The following is a 17,762-nucleotide window of genomic DNA, read 5'->3' as shown; positions in this document are numbered from 1 at the left end:
GTGTTGATATATTAAAATTAGAATTGATTATTTCACTAATATTTGTACTTACAGTTAATAATTAGTTACTGATACATCATTATCTATTGTAGGGTGGCCTGTCGTAAGTAACTACTTGGTTTCAAGGTGTTTCTGTAACCGTGCAGCTAATTTAAAATAGCGATTACGCTGGAAAAGGAGGTCCTGTAGCAAGAACAGGCCCAGGGCCTAGATCAAGGGTTCTGATGTATATTCAACTTCATACATTTGAGCAATTTTTGGAAAAGTTTGGTGGCTCGGGTTAATTAGTAACAGGTTGCAATACAAGGGACTCTAGCCAAGTGCGTGAATTCTCATGTAAACATTTAATATAAATGGACGATTATTGTAAAACTTATTTTCTCTTTTAAAAAACTGTTTCACAGGGTTATGAGGTACATTAAAAACATTAATTTCAGACAGTAACGAGCAGATCGGTTAGGGTGAAAAGTGGCCTTATTGACACCCTTCCTTGTTTGTATGGCTTGTGTGACTAGAAAATCCATGGCTTTTCCCTCCTTTAGCACCTAGGGAAAAACTGAGACGTGCAGAACAAATTCTGAGACCATATTCGGATTCAACTGCTCAAAATCCATAAGGGTAGTCTAATCACTTGCCTCATGCAGACAACTTTTTTTTGTGGGCCTGTGTAATTTTTGTGCTAAAAGTTGTTTGAAGATATTAAAGGATGCATCGAAAAATGTAGATTGTATTTTTTGAATATAAACACTAAGACTGGAAAATTATTTTTACAAAAGATGTTGCAATTTTGGCTTGTACATTGCAGGGGTTACTTTTGTAACGATTAGGGGTGTGAAATAATTATGCTTGAAAGTACCATGCTACTGTTTTATAAGTAAATTCCATCTATGTATATATAGACTTTTTTCAATAGGTGCTTTCATTACAGGGTCTCGTTTTTTAGCTAAGGGTTAATTTTACAAAACCGATTGATATGTCATTGGAAAGTAAAGAGAGATCATAAAAATGAAGAGCCCCTAAAAAGAAAGAATGAGATCACAAACCAGCTATGTTGGATGAAAATTAAAAAAGAGAGCGCATTTTAAAAATATTTAAGACTATTTTTCAAGATTTAAAAATTCTATGTACGGCTATTTATAGTACTGTCAAAATAAATAAAAAATGAATAATAACTAAAACTGCGCGCCCTGAAAAGATCTAGAAATTTATCATTAATCACTTTTCGATAAGACGCGTAGTTTTTGTTTCTAGTCGTAAACAACATTAAAAATAAAAAAATTAAATTTTTGGACAAAGGACACAAGCTATGAAAAAAATTGTCAAAAGTTGCTCTTCCAAAAAATAGCGAAAATTCTTTCAAATTTGTCATGAATGATTTTTGATAGGACACTTAGAGACACGTAGAGACACAAGAAATGAACAAAATTGAAAGACAAAAGTTGTTTAACAACAAAATATCTACACGTTTGTTATTAACTGTGGTTATAAAAATATATTAAAAGTAGAAAAAAAGAAATTAAATTTATGAAAAAAATAAGACAATAAAAATATTTTTGTTCCAATCTAATGCATATTATGAATGGCAATAATATAAGTGCATTGAAATGATATGCATTTTTCAGGGTGGCTGAGAATAAAATTTAAATCAAAATAAGAAACAAATATTAAAGTAATAACACCGGCACACAAAAAAGTGGTCTGTCCGACGTACTACACTAGCATATCTATATGTTTTGAGGGTCGCTGCATTCGAATCCGGTATCCACATAACAAAGTTGGCTCGTATTTTTCTGAAAAAACGAAAAAATATACGTAAAATCGACAAAAGCAGCGATTTTTCAGGTATATTTTTTCAAAAAAAAAAATATATTTTCTCGCCCGGTGGACTTAAGCAACATATTTATATGTCTTTTGGGTCGCTTAATTCGAATCTGAGAACTAAATAACCAATTTGGCTCATCCTTTTCGAAAATCGCAAAAATAGACGTAAAATCGGCGAATACATCTATTTTTCTTGTATACTTTTGCAACAAAAAAATTTTTCATGTCCGGTGGTCTAAATCAGCATATCCATATGTTTTTGGGGTCGTTGAATCCAAATACGGGGTCAAAATAACCCAGTTGGCTCATATTTGATTGAAAAATGCTAAAATAGGGGTAAAATTGACGAAAACAGCGGTTTTTCGTGCATACTTTTGCAAAAAAATATATCTTCATCCCCGGTGGACTTATCCAGCAAATCCTTATGTTTTAGGCTCACTGATTCTGAATCCGGGGTTCAAATAACCCAGTTGGCTCATATTTGATCGAAAAACGCAAAAATAGATGCAAAGTCGACGGAAACAACGATTTTTCGTGTATATTTTTGCAAAAAAAAATATTTTCATGACCGGTGGACTTAACCAGCATATCTATATGTTTTTTGGGTAGCTGAATCCGAATCCGGGGTCCAAATAACCGAGTTGGCTCACTTTTTTTTAAAAAACGCAAAAATAGAGGTAAGATAAAAAAAAAATGAATGTGAACAAAACAAATGACAGATCCCGCTCGAACTTCACATCAAAACAAATGACTGTGAAACAAGCACAGTTTTAAAAACCATTATCAGTTTCTTTTTTGTGTGTTTTTAAATCACTAGTTTACTATACTATACTTATACTATTACTATAAACTCCCAAATCAAAACAGATCATGTCTTCTAACCGCTGTTTCAATTCCAATTTATCCACCTCAACTATAGTGCATAATTGCGTGGGTGATCCAGATGCATTTTGCTACATATGTGGTAAATTTGAGGTTTTATAAAATCGAAGAGTAATCAGCGATGACATAAAAACAATTTATAAAAGCTATTTTGGTATGGAAGTTCAAAACCAAAGTGAAAATTGGGTTCCTCACAAAATTAGCAATGCTTCTTATAAGGCATTCAATCGATTGAAAGACAGAGAAGGAAATAAGAAAACCCTTAAGATTCAAGAACCTACGATATGGAGAAAACTCTTCGGAAAGAGGAATGCTACTTTTGTATGTCAAACCTGACAGGAATCAATAGAAAAAAGAAAAGTGCTATCGAATATCCTGATGTACCTAGTGTCACTAAATCTGTTGAAAATAACGATATTACAAAAAACTCAAAAAATGTGTCACTTGACAGACGACTGAAGCAGACGAAAATAAAAGTACTGATGAAGACTTCGATGTTGATCGTGATGAGTGACATTTCAGAATATGGTAATGACGAGGATGATGATGAAAGCAGCGATGTTAATACAGAAGTGTACATACCAGACAATGAAAAGAATAATGTTCCTAAATAGGGAAAAAGAGTTAAGACAGTTTTTTACTTCTGAAGAAAATGATCATGGAAAATTAGTATATCGTAAAAACATTGACGGATTAATGGAAAAAATGAAACCTGGACTGTATAGACCGGAACAATGTTTACGCTCCAATTCCAATCGCACATTCTACGGAACTGAAAGAGCATTACAGTAACTTAAAATTTGTCCTGGAAAAAATCAATTACTCAACTTATAAGTAGAAAATTTGCGGGGATCTCAAAATTTTTGGAATCGTTTTAGGACAGCAATCAGGGAATACAAAAACACCTTGTTACTTGTGCTTATGGGACAGTCGAGATCGCGTTCGTCATTTCAAAAAAAAAAAGATGGCGAAATAGAAAATCGTTTGAGCAAGGACAAAAAATATAATTGAAGATCCTCTAGTTGACCCAAAAAAAAGTTTTGATTCCACCCCTTCTTCATATAAAGCTGGGTCTTATGAAACAGTTTGTTAAAGCGCTTGACAAGCATGGCGATTGCTATGCGTATTTGGAAGATCAATTTCCACAACTTTCCGAAGCAAAATTAAAAGAGGGGATCTTCGATGGACCGCAGAAAAGAAAAATGTTGCAGGATCCAGAATTTATTACAAAAATGTCTGGCACTGAAAAAGATACCTGACTGAGTTTTAAAAGTGTTGTAAAAAACTTTTTAGGTAATAAGAAACGTCCAGACTATCAAAATGTGTTTTCAGAAATGGTAACAAACTTTGGTAAACTAGATTGCCTTATGAATTTGACGCTACATTTTCTTCATTCGCATATAAATAAGTTTCCAGACAACCTGGTAGACTTTAGAGAAGAGCTCTTTTATATCCTGGTGGAAACGTTAGCCTTCCACCAGGATATAAAAGAAATGGAGAGGCGATATCAGGGATGTTGGGATATCAACATGATGGCTGACTACTGTTGGAGTTTAAAACGAGATCAAGTCAATCAAGGTATCAAACGAAAGCGAAATCCACTACGTAGGTCTTTTGAGAAGAAAAGGGTTCGATACAAGCGATATAAAGAAAAATAAAAAATAAAAAACCCTATACGCGTGAGAGGCAAGGGGACTCACGGTAATAAAGTACCACAAAGGGAACAGAATTTACTACGTTCACGTCGTTGTTCCTGGGTAATGCTAAACGTAAATAAAACTTATTTACAAAAAAAAACCTACTATTGCCATGCAAGGAGACTAACGCAAATTAAAAACCCTGAAACGTGAGACGCAAAGGGAATCTACAGTGAACGACAATCCCAGTCGAGGAAGGTAAAGGTTGAAAGGTTTTCGTCGATCTTATGTCTAATTTTGCGTTTTTCGATAAAATATGAGCCAACTGGGTTATTTGAACCCCGGATTCAGAATCAGTGACCCCAAAAATATAAGGATATGCTGGATAAGTCCACCGGGGATAACGATATATTTTTTTGAAAAAGTATGCACGAAAAACCGCTGCTTTCGGGGTTAAAAACTTATGTCTCCACACTACACGTTAATCACATTACTCCGATAAAATTTCGTTTTTTTTTAAATCTTAGATATCAACGGTTAATATCACCCATTATATACTCTCAACATAAACAGTTCAGTTATGGCTGAATATGAAAATTTATAATATCTACTTCTTAATATCTATTTTTTTCGTGCAGACACAGTTCAAGACTGTGCAAAGCACTGCGCAAATCGGGCACTTCGCGCCTGCTAGGCAGGCACGAACAATCGAAGTACGCAAACACGAGAAATAAAACTTCGCACGCAACAGTTTTGATAATACCGTTTTAGAATTTGTATTACACGTTTGTTTTATATGAAAAACTTATTAGTATGTTATTGAAATTATTTTAGAAATAAAAAAATGTCTTCTGTATAATTTCACCAAATAAATTTCTGCATGAGAACTATTAGACAGGGATGTCCACTAAAAATGCAAAAATCTGTCAAGTCGACAAACAACACTCTTCCCCACCGTTGGTATATATAGAAGAAGAAGAAGAAGAAGAAGAAGAAGAAGAAGAAGAAGAAGAGAGAAGATATCTCCATGAGCTGAAATTAAAAAGTCTTAATTAAATTTAAAAGAAAAAATGTTATATTATGAAAATAATTATTATAATATGGAATAATTGTAAATCCACACATTATTATATTGTAATAATTGTGCTGATAAACCTGTGATGTAAAATGCATCATAAAGTTTATCGGTAAGAGTTTTTAAATTTATTTATAGGAGAATGTTGATGTTATTTGTTGACTTTAAGGTCAGGTAAACTTAATACAATTAAATTGTTTCAAGAGTTTCGACACACAATGATGGCCGTCATGAGTGGATTTTATTAATTATGTCACAAAAACCACTCCCTTTCTGTCATCTTAATTTGCTTCGTAATTGTTAGAGAATATTCTGTAATATCACCGAAAATTCCATTCAAGTCAGTGATGCTTTTCCTTAAAATAAATAAAATTATGTGAAAAACTCAAGATCGCAACTTTCTCTCACATAACAAAACCTAATAATTACACCTAAAATAAGGAATAAAAATTCAAACAACAAGCAAAACTTAGCATATTTCTAAATATTGGCACTAAAGGTAAATTTTTATTATAATATACAATAGGAGACATTACAATATTTTTTAACTTATATATATCACCACGGTTTTTATGTTTTCTTTGTTCATATTTATGTTTTATTTCTTTGAAGCCGAAGCACTTGATGGTTCTGTCACAGTACACAATTCAATGCAAATGCTTAGATAAAAATAGGATTATTGTAACGAGCGTGCTGCATTGCATACAATCGTGGAAGCTGAAGTGAATACTTTTTATTGAGTGGAAAATTAATTACGCGCTAGCTAACGAAACAAGGATAGCTTGAAAAAAATGGCAATTGACACTTCTTTTATCCGCCAAATAATGTAATATAAGAATTCGCATTATAGTCATCTACCTTTAATAATCGATATTTTGAGCTGATTTTGAAAACGTATAATGAATTCAGTTTCAGAGGTTTTTAAATATAAAAAGATGATATTTTACCATATATAGAATTACGAGGTGCCTATACTGACTGTTATAAAAATGGCCTATTTTCATCATGATATTTCAGAAATGTACTCAATATAAAATCTTCACGTATCCAATATTTTCAAGCACACATTTTTAGGGAAAAAAACTCAGATATACAAAAATATAGTAGCTAATGTAAGAGTTCAAACACTTCGAAGCATGCCATAAATTATGTCATGTAGACAAAGGTATTAATGTCATCATCATGCCTGCGGATATATTTATGCTCTATAAGCCACTCAATTTGTTCTTTAATCATCTTTTTACTTGGCAGAAACATGTTCTTGAGAATGTCGACTAATTCAGTTTGTAATTGAGCGTTGTTGATCTTCTTTCTCATCTTGAGGATTTTAATTATCGCCTCCTAAAAATAAGATTTTTATTTGAGTACATATTTCAGCAATTAATGCATGATCAAGTGAACAGCTTAAACGAAAAATACGAATATCCAACAAAATACAAGAACTCTTAATTCAAAAGTTGAATTTTCAAGAAAACAGTTTAATTTTAAGAAAACAGTTTAATTTTAACAAAATAATTTAATTCTAACAAAAAGTGATGAATTTAATTCAAAGAAAAAAAAATCAAGAATTTAAAACCAAAAAAGTTGAAATTTTCAACAAAAAAAAAAAAGAAATTTACTTTATTTTTCATTTTTATGGAAGTAGTTCAACTTTAAAACCTATTTGGAACATTTCTAACCAAAAAGAATAATTTTTAAACAAAAGGATAATTTTCTACCGAGAAAAAATGAATTTTCAATAAAATTCCATTGCAGTTTTTAATTGTTAGCGGAGTTTTTATCCAACTTCAGATAAATTATATCTCTGATATTTGCTGTGAAATGATGTAGACGCAACAACACAAATGAATATTGTTATGCTATTATGTATCTGTATTATGTTTCCTTCTTCCTAATAAGAGTCAATCTGCGTAGTCGATGCAACGCTGCTATCGGAAATACGCGCAGCCAGATCCTATTTGGAGAATCACTAAAACGACCACGAGAATGGTTTATTGCTGGTACCCAGAAATCTTCTTCCGAGCAAGTCGCTCGCCTGGAAGATGTTGGAATCAACCAGGCCCGCTATCTCCAGCGCTACCCCGTCCCTCCTGAGATGGGTCCGCGATACTAAATTGGTGATCTGATAAAAACATGCGCACACCAACTTTCGGACAAGGAGAAGAAGTTTAACACAGGACTAGCGATACGCTCGCAAGGTTCTCATTCAATGAAGGACATTCTCAATAATGAGATTTACTGCACTGAACAAGTTAGCAGGCTAGTGAACACACACAAGAAGGATCTACGACCGGTATATTCTCGTTCTTGTCATCAACGCTCACTCTCCGATAATCGAGACAAGCAGGAGGCACCAATCAATACTGAGATGGTTGATCACACCCAAGATAGAAATCCCACTTCCCACGAGACACCTGACTGACAAAAGCTAAAACTAAAAATGAAAATTTTTAAAAACTGAATTCGGAGATGCTATAAAATATCATAACGGAGGTCCCCGGACTCTTTTTTGAGGGATAATAACAAAAAAATTTATTGTGCTAAAGAAAAATTTTATGCATATGTATTATTTTGAGGTTACGTCGTTTTTCATCTCTGCCTTTCCGATAATCTGGAAATTATTTATGAAATAAACTTTTTTGATTGCCTGCAAAAAGGGTTAGTTCCGGGAGATTAGTTACTATGTTTATTTGCAAGTCCAAAGTTTTCGGCCAAAAATATTGTGTAGTTTGGAAGTAACGCACAGGAGAATTGTAACATACACAACTTCTAAATGTACATACGTTGTTAGCAATATAAAAAAATTTTTTGAAAAAAAAAACAAATAAAGTGTTTGGGGACGTCCGTTAGCATGTTCGCTATCATTTCCCAAATTTTTAAGACAAAATATTGATTATTCTAGAAAAAAAGCCGCCGGAACCTAAAAGTGGTAAAATCGATACTAATTCCTAAGCGCTATGCAAATTAATCAGATTTTGCTAAATTAAAACTTTTTTGAATTAAACCAAAAAAAAGTGTGTGGGGACGTCCGTTAGCATGATCGCTATCGTATCCCAAATTTTTAAGACAAAATATTGATTATTAAAGAAAAAAAGCCGCTGGAACCTAAAACTGGTAAAATCGACAATTATCTAAGTATCACATGCCCTTAATGTGGTAAAATCGAAAAAGCAATCATTTAGGATGTAAGCATGTAAGTTAATGTAATTACTTTTGCAATTTGTCTACCATTATACGTTGCCCCTTTAGTTAAAAAGAATTCACGAGGAAATAATAGTAAAATCGCATCGGTCAACCCATAGTCTCTTAGTTAATGTAAATACTTTTGCAATTTGCTACCAGTATACTTGCCTACTTTAGGTAAAAAGGATTAACCCTTGGGACTCCGCACGACCTGATAATCTAATTTGTCCCGCGTGCGGTCCTCGAGACCGCATTCACGTTTTACACATTTCAATAATTTCTAATTAGTTTTATTTACAGTATGAGCATGTAATGAAGTATTTTCTCTTTTTAGGATGAATAAATAAGCAACTTAGAATATTTTCTAAACTTTATTAAATAAATTTTGAACTTAATGCAAATTTCGGTAAAACACATTGTATAAAAATCGTTCTGCTTAGAAAATTGGACTAGCCTCACGAGAATCATTAGCAAATCGATTCTCAAGACAAATTAGAAGAAAGGGAACTATGTAGGAGCTGAAAATTCAAAATCAAAAGAATAATGCTCTTTCAGTTTTCATTCTTTTTCTCTTGAGCAAGTATCACATGTGGTAACAGTTGTAGAATACTTTCTACGTCCAAATTGTTTACATTCGCAAATTGTTCACGGCGAAAGAGCAGCAGTTCAAACGGTTGCATAGCAACAGGACGAGGGATAGCAGGAGTCGTGCCGCCCAATTCTAGGCCGTTATGAGTACACATGAAATTAACGAAAAATGCGGACCACGGGATCGCCGCGCGGAGTCCTAAGGGTTAACGAGTGAATAATAGATGAGAAGAATTCCTGAAAATAAAATCAAGAATCTGAGAACCAAATTTGGACAACCACTACAAAATGTTTCCATTGGATTCTGAAAAAAGGAACATTTCCCTCTCCTCCTTCCTCCCTAAAAAAGAAAATAATAGTAAAATCGCATCAGTAAAGCTATAGTATGTAAGTTAATTATCTAACTTAAAGCTTCAAGAAAGATGGGTTGTGAGTTGTTGGTTTGAAGTTAACAGTCACCAGGATTGTTACACAATTAAATTTCTCTGAAATTATTTTCTGTTACATTTCTCAAAACAACAGCTCCCAAGTAGCCTAAAACTTGCAGATGGCACAAGCCCGCTATTTTCACTCTGGTTAAATATCCATTTACAATCCAATAAGTTTAGTTAAGTTGAATTTTCGCGCGCCAGCTGCTACCTTCGATGAATCGATTACTTGCAATTCACGCCGCAGAGTTGCTCGCAGACGGCTGAGCCAGTCGCACGTGGCGAGCTCCTAGTCTGCACCAATCCAGTCACTACCCAGAAAAGGTGACTTTCCGACTACCGAATACTTAACGAATTACCTGTTGTGCGTCGAGGAATTAAAAGGTTTCTGGGCGCAGCCCGATTATCAAACCACGACTTATCATTCCGAAAACCCCAACTTACTAATTTTACGCAATCGTTACCTCGACTTAGTAATAACCTTTTTTCGTTAAAAAAAGACTCCGACTTATTAAAGTTTGTCCAGAGTGACAGTGGGAAAGGAAAAATTGGAAACCAACTTCGAATTAAGAGGAGGAAGCCTGAAGCTACAGCCACCCTAGCTCTCTCGGTCCTCTATCTAGAGGATCTAGGGTGTTTCTCTTATTCATTAGTCTTCTTTCTTTACATCTTCTTGCTATTTTCATTACTTCTTTTTACTTCCTCCTATGTCTTTTATTACTTTCCTCTTCTTCTGATTTTTCGGCCCTCTCTCTATAGAATATAGGAATTTCCTCTCATTAATTAGCCTTCTTTGTTTACATCTTGTTTCTCCTTTTACTACTTCTTTTTAATTCTATTTTCTGTCTTTTATTACTTTGCTCTTCTTCTCATTTCTCAGTCCTCTCTAGAGAGGATCTGGGAATTTCCTCTTATATATTAGCCTTCTTTCTTTACTCCTTCTTACTCTTTTTACTACTTCTTTTTACTTCTATCTTATGTTTTTTATTACTTCCCTCTTCTTTTCATTTCTCGGTCCTCTATAGAGAGGCTCCGCGATCCTTTTTTCATTTATTACTCTCGGTTCTCTGTCAAGAAGATCGGGGATTTTGCTCCTATTTCACGGTCCTCTGTAGAGAGGATCTGGGATCCTATTTTTTCCGGAACCTAGCCTCTCATTCCAGACATCATAATGAACCACGTGACCACCTCCAGAAAATTTATTTTGCCTCCAGATGGGCCAGCCCCGAGTAAATCGGCCGAGTGAACACAAACGCTGGACAGAGAGATATCGTCGGGGCTTTGCTGACCAGCAGGCAAACCCGGGGACCTATGTTACCTTGTCCCCCATAAGGAAGAAGAGTAACCGTGTAGATCGCTGGAACCGAGCCAAGGGGATCATAACCAGCCAACCTTCGCTGGAAAGCGTACCCGAAACCGCCGACATAGTCGCCCCTCAGGAAGATGTTCTGGAGAAGCTTAAATTTCCCTAAAATCTGGATTAAGTCCTACTAGAGCTAGAGGGTTAATCTTCGCCCGCCGTGCTATCCTCGAGGAAGTGTTACGTGACCTACACATCGATCTTCCGGACAAGGAGATGTTCAAGTCACCTTCCGAATTGCAGAGCCCATGTACGGAAACAGCAGATATTCATCCCTTAGAGGAGGAGGATCTATTGGAGCTAAGGGCCTCACTAATCGAGTCTTCTTCGGCTAAACCTATCGAGCTGTCACCCCCTAAGCTAGTTTATTTTCTCTCTGCCAAACCAAAGCCCCCTTCTAGGACCATCCTGAGAAAAAACTCCAGCCATCCGCCCACGAATTGAGGGAATATTCAGAAGCGGAAAAATGAGCTCGGGAAGATCCTAACTCTCCCTAAGGAGGATTCCTGCGTGAAAAAGAGGCCAAAGACTCGCCTTCCCTCACGACGCTCACCCAGACAGTCCAGGGTTTACCCGTCGCAAAAAAATCACCTCGCAAGCAGCACAAGAAAGGCTCACAAGAAAGGCTCCCGAACAGGACATCGTTCGTCCAAGGACCTACCGGACGCCCAAAAAGCTGATTATCATCCGGCCCCAGCCGACCACCGTGTGTCGAAATCTTTTCTGTTTTCCTTTATATATATATATATATTTAAAAATTTGTCATAAGGACAACCGCAGGATTTCGCCGGGAGCGGGTGCTAATCTGAAAAATTGCACCCGCTTCCAGCGAAATCGCGGTAAAATTTCAGCCATGACCACGTCTCACAACCGTGAGATAGGTGGTTACAGTCTGTAACGGGATCAATACGACGATCCGCAAAAGTTTCGTGCACCCTGAGAACACGGAGTGATCCAAGGACTAGCGCCTTCTGCATTTTTCCTGCAAGTGTTTCAGCATATTGTTGACACGCAGGGATGCTTATCAGGGTATCGACGAGTGAAAGCTTGGCATCTCCAAGAGCGCCGATGATAAGGACGATTAGTTTAACAGAATATTTCGGGTATAATCTTTCCAACTCCCTTATAAGGTCTCTATACCTCTCTTTCCTTTCATTCTCCTTGGCTATCATGTTTTTGTCAGCTGGTGCCGAAAATTCGATAACGAACACGGTTCGCTTCTCGAAGTCAAGAAGAGCCTCGAATGTGCAACAGAAACAATTGTCGAGAATATAAAGTTCCAGTATATGCGGCCGTTCCCGCATGAGTTGGACAACTAGATAGTATGTGAGCTAAATGCTCGGGGTGTGCATGGTACGCCCTGCAGCTATCATCGGAAATGTCTTGGCTCAAAATGTGGCGACGGTATGTTAAGGTGGAAATGACACCGTCTTGGCATGCCAAAATGAAACCCTCCGTAACAAAATGACAGGCTTTCGATTTCTAATTATTTGCAACTGGAAACCTATTCTCCATACTGAAAAACTAAGGACCATTTTTTAAAATAATTTTTAAATAATGTTTAGAGGTGACGCCAAGGTTATTAATTTCTTATGGAGTTTAGAATAGAAAAATGTCCATTTTTTTCATTATCAAACCTAACGTATAAATTATTGATAGAATCTCACGCAATTTTGGAAACTCTTTATTCAGTAATGCAGTAAGTTCTTTACAAAAAAAAGATTTAAAAACAATTATTATCAGGATTATTTTCAAGTCTCAAACATGGCTGTTTTTACTTAAGACCGTGATTTTCATAGGCTTGTTTCAAGCCGTAAATATTGTTTGTTATCGCTGAAAATCACAACAGATGTTGCTCATAGATTTCGAATGCGACCTCATGAAAATCGCAAAATTTTAAGTTTTATATCAATCAGATTTTTACCATAAACCAGAAATAAATTGTCCTTTAGCGACTCAGGTAGTTCATAAATTACTTATTTTATGGTGGGCGTGTTGCCTCGGCTCATTCATTAATGGTCTAGAATACTCTATACCCACAAAATCTCAAAATATATATCCCAATCGTAAATAGACTAAATATAAATTTTGTATTCAAAATTCGAAATTATTATAAATATAATCTTTGAATCAGCTGATTTATTTTTTAATTAATATTATTTAAACAAATAATTATTTTTAATTATTTCAACATTTAAAATTATGCAGTGTCCAAAATTTTGTAACTAATAAATTGTTTTATCGATAACAATATTTAGTAATAATTTATAATTTATAACAATTGTTTAAACAAATAATTATTTTCAGTTATTTAAACATTTAAAGCTTAAATCATTAAACATTTTTAAACTAATAAAATGTTTTTTATCGATAAAAATGTTAAACAGCAATTCATTTTTTATCAAAACTGTTTAAGTAAATAATTATTTTAAATGATTTAAACATTTAAAGATTAAATCATTAAAAAATTTTTATCTAAAAAAATTTTTTCATCGATAAAAATATTTACCAACAATTAATTTTCTTTAAACACTGTGTAAACAAATAATTTTTTTTTAATTGTTTAAAAATTTGAAATGTGGAGCATCAACAATTTTCAAACTAATAAAATGTTTTTATCGGTAAAATGTTCAATAAAATTGCATCTCTATTCTCTATATAATATGTTTAAACAAATAATTATTTTTAATTATTGAAACATTTAATGTTTAAATCATTAAACATTTTTTAACTGATAAACTGTTTTTTCCGATAAAAATATTTAACAACAATTAATATTTTAATTGGCAATTTTTTAACTATTAAATACATGGATATTAAAAGCAAAAAATTTTAAACATTTAATTTATGGTATAAAACGAATATTCACACGAAGGAACTGTCTGGTGGGCGTTGAAACTAGAAGCTAGCCTCTAAACATGAATTGCCTCATTTTACAGAAAATAACTAAATTCACAAAAAATTAAAAATATTTCACAAATATTTTGAAAATGTTGCAAAAATTTCGCATATCTGAATAAAACTTTCAAGATTTCACTAAAATTGATACATTTTTCAAGAAATTTCACAAATATTTCGAAAATTTGACAAAAATTTCACTAAATTCAGTAATGTTTTAAAGATTTCACTGAAATTGATGAATTTTTCAAGAAATTTCTTTCTTTGATGGAAATTTACGCCCACGTATTTCGGCTTTTCGGTATCCTATGAACCATATGAAATCCGAATCATGCGTATTAGTCGTAACTGAAAATTCTTTAAACTTAATATTTTGATGAACAATTTAAATATATTTTATGTAACAAAACTAAAATAATGACTTTAATGACGTTACACCGATAGTTTTACGCACACATACCTCTTCCTACTGATGTTCGGAAACTTCTGTCTGAAAATTCAATCACTGTCATAGCTTGCACTTTTATAAAGGAGTATCCATAAAGTATGGTATTTACAAGTGAAAGAGTTACAAATAAAATGCAGGTAGGACTGAGAAAGATAATACACAAATATTTTGTTGATGAGAACTTATGAATTCTCCTTAAAACTCGACATAATCCGGTTACTGTAATAAAGGTGCCCAGGAAAAGTTAATATTTCCTTGGACAGTTGACGATTTTATGAACTTCGATCGATTATTCAACCGGAAACAGGGATGATCAACATGTACGTGTGGTACACGCCTGTGCGTAGTAAAAGCCTACTTCATGTATGGGTGAGCAGTAGATATACCCTACAGTAAAGGTGAAGGCACACGCGTGTAGCACATGTGCCTGTCAATCAGCCCCACGCTCTGCATGACTTACTGCGCGGCTCTAAGCATTATTAATCTCTACTGCGCAATCCTATAGACTGCGGATGACTCTACTGCGCAATCCTATATACTAGAGAACTCTACTGCGCAGACTAATACGTCACATAATTGTTCTGTGCAGCGCTATGCATTGTATTGTCGGATTCAATCGGGACCCCCCCCCCCCCCCCCCCCCCCCCCCCCCCCCCCCCCCCCCGCCTCAGATTGATTTTCGCTCTTTTCTCTCCCAATTTCTCTCCAAGTCCCACTGCTCTTTTGCATCACACTTCTGTCACTATATATTATGCTACGCAAACCTCCTAGATACCTCTGCAGGGACACTAATCTTCGCAAGCATATAGTAAGATCATGCATATTCATAAGCCCTAGACCCTTGGCCTGAATTTTAACATAAGAAGTGAGGGAAGTGCATTACTACATCAACTATCCGTTGACGTTACGAAGGTCCCTACAAAATAGCTGAACATTCTGGTAATTAACCTTATTACACTTAAGATAAGTTCCCATTTTTTTATTTGCAAAAATGGTTTTGGAAAATATCCTTCGCGAAAAGATGAAAACCGTGGTTTTCTTGCGTCACGCTGTCCTTGTTTGATTTTCGATCACGACATCTTTGAACTGAACAATGTAATAAATTTGAAAAACATATACCATCGCTGAAGGGTCTACTGTTTTCAAAACTTGATGAATGAACAGACCCCTCGATATGACCTTCCGCGATGATATCTCATAGTATAACATAGTCCATAGCGTATTCACATCCACACTAATATTCATAGGTCTTCCAGGATTACAGTGAAACTCTTCTGTAGCGCCGATTTCGGGGCTGACGATGGGTAGGAAGTAACCCATTATACCTCGCTCCGCTTTTGTTTCTTCACGCCTGACTGCTCGCCTGAGTGACAGTCGCAGATCCCGCGCACCCCGCGCAGCACCTGCTACACCTTCATGCGGCACGGCGTACATTCTCGGAAGGGCTATAGAAGGGAGGGCTATTAAAGAGTTTCACTGTATTTCTTATTAATTAATCGGTTTCAATATTGTTATTCGAATCATTATTTTATTGCATTGTTGGACATATTCCACGCAGTTTAATCCAAAATATAACTCTCTACTGCATATATTACGAGGGATAGCATAGTCGTGTTCAAATGCAAAAAATATAACTGCATATAAATAAAATATAAATAAATATAAAACGCAATTTTGTTTTCAGGCATCTATAAGCAAAATATGAAAGCATCTACATGATTTTTTTCACATTTTTTACATTATTCACATCAAAGAGGTCGTCATCGAAAGTCAAGCAAGGACAGAGTGACACGATAAAAACACTGTTTTAATTTTTTTGGAGGGACCTTCGTAACGTGAACAGATAGTAGATGCTTAACTTCTGAAAGCGAAGTAAAGAAGGCAGAGATTAAAATATTCCGATAACAGCTACTCGACAACAAAATGTACGGAAACTTTCACAAAAATGTGGATCAGTCATTGTCATTTCCACCTTAGTGTACCATGACCGCACTTTACGTCAAGAAGTTCCCAGCGATAGGTGCATAGCGTGCCATGTACGCGCTGAGTATCTGGAACACATAATATACGGGTCTCCTACTCACGCGGTAACGACCTGTCTCTACAGATACAATGCAGCCATAAAAGTGCTTTATTACCGTCGTTATCACTCTTACAGGAATGGCCTAGAACCTGTCCTGCCAAATACTCAGAGCAAGATAGAGTCAATTATTCAAAACGAGAAGCGCCAAATTATCTGCTAATACGATTTTCGGACAGCAATCTCCATTGCCAAGGAAAAGGAAAAAGAGGAGAGGTATCAATACCTTAAAAGATAGCTGCAACGCCTATACACAAAATATTCGGTAAAGTAATTATTCTTGTAATCGTTGCTCTCGAACCTTCGAAACTGTCATTGGTTTGTAATTAAGAGGATTTATTATAGTCAGAAAACGGGATTTTATTTTACACCGTAATTTAAAATAATTTTTATTAATTTTTTTGCACACGTAATCTTAATATTATTCTCTTTGATTGGACAGTGCCGGTTTTTCAATCAAGTGTTTTTATTTCTTTTATTATTCGAAAAAAAAAGAAAGAACAATAGGTGAAAGTAGCAGTGACGGTCAATGTTACAGTCGGTCCCACAAGAACGTGGCGCTTATATCTGCAAATGAAATTATTGTAATTAAAAAAAGACTTTACAGGGAATAAGTACTTTTTATACACTGCTCCACAACTATCTAGTCAACTGTCGAATCTCCAGTATTGTCGATTATTGCTAGATAATGTTTGGGCATGCTTTCAAAAGTTCTTTCTGAGTGCATTGGAGTTTTTGCACAGCGTTGAAAGAGAAAAATGGCATAGGGACCTGATGCAAATCCAATCAAGAATGTTTAAAGTTTTATGAAGAAGAAACGTAAGGAAAAAAGTGAATATACTGTCAAACAGTTATCATGGCGTCTTCGAGAAATGTGGCGGTCATTTTCTCCAATGTATGCAGAAAGATTGGCTGAAAGCATGCCCAAACGACATCCAGCAATTATCGAAAATACTAGAGATTGAACAGTTTACTAGGTCGTTCTGCACTAGTGTATAGAAAGTATTTTTTCCCTACACAGTCTTTTTTTAATTGCAATAATTTTATTTGCACATATAAGTGCCACGATCTTGTGGGAGCGAATCGACTTTCTCGTAACGAAATGACTTTTTAATTGTTATGAGATTCAGGCCAGTTACAAACACTGAAGTTACGAAAGCATGGGTTGATTCAATTTTAAATAAAAAAATTATTTTCTTCATTCAAGTTGATGAAAGTGAAAAAAAGATTCGTAAAAATTTGTTGATATTCGCAGTAATAATGTAAATGTTAAGGTGCATACAGAAGTGCCACTTTGCTGAAAAGCTGACACATCTACTCCCACTTTTTCCTGCGATACTTTGCAAATTCAAAATAATGATT

The 17,762-nt window shown here is 34.9% G+C and overlaps 1 protein-coding gene across 8 annotated transcripts in view; it reads right to left on the bottom strand.

Annotated features, from left to right (window-relative positions):
• Positions 1-5,990: 5,990 nt before the first annotated feature.
• The window catches only part of LOC117168747 (cullin-5), a 203,164-nt gene continuing 191,392 nt past the window's right edge, over positions 5,991-17,762 (bottom strand). For all 8 annotated transcript variants that reach the window (XM_033354491.1, XM_033354495.1, XM_033354492.1 and 5 more), the window contains one exon: positions 5,991-6,756. In XM_033354491.1, coding sequence (XP_033210382.1) covers positions 6,562-6,756 — 195 coding nt within the window. In that variant the 3' untranslated portion in view covers positions 5,991-6,561. The remainder of the gene's footprint in view (positions 6,757-17,762) is intronic.

Source organism: Belonocnema kinseyi, chromosome 3, assembly GCF_010883055.1.
Source record: "Belonocnema kinseyi isolate 2016_QV_RU_SX_M_011 chromosome 3, B_treatae_v1, whole genome shotgun sequence".
NCBI lineage: Eukaryota > Metazoa > Arthropoda > Insecta > Hymenoptera > Cynipidae > Belonocnema > Belonocnema kinseyi.
This window is presented reverse-complemented; position numbering and strand designations above follow the sequence as displayed.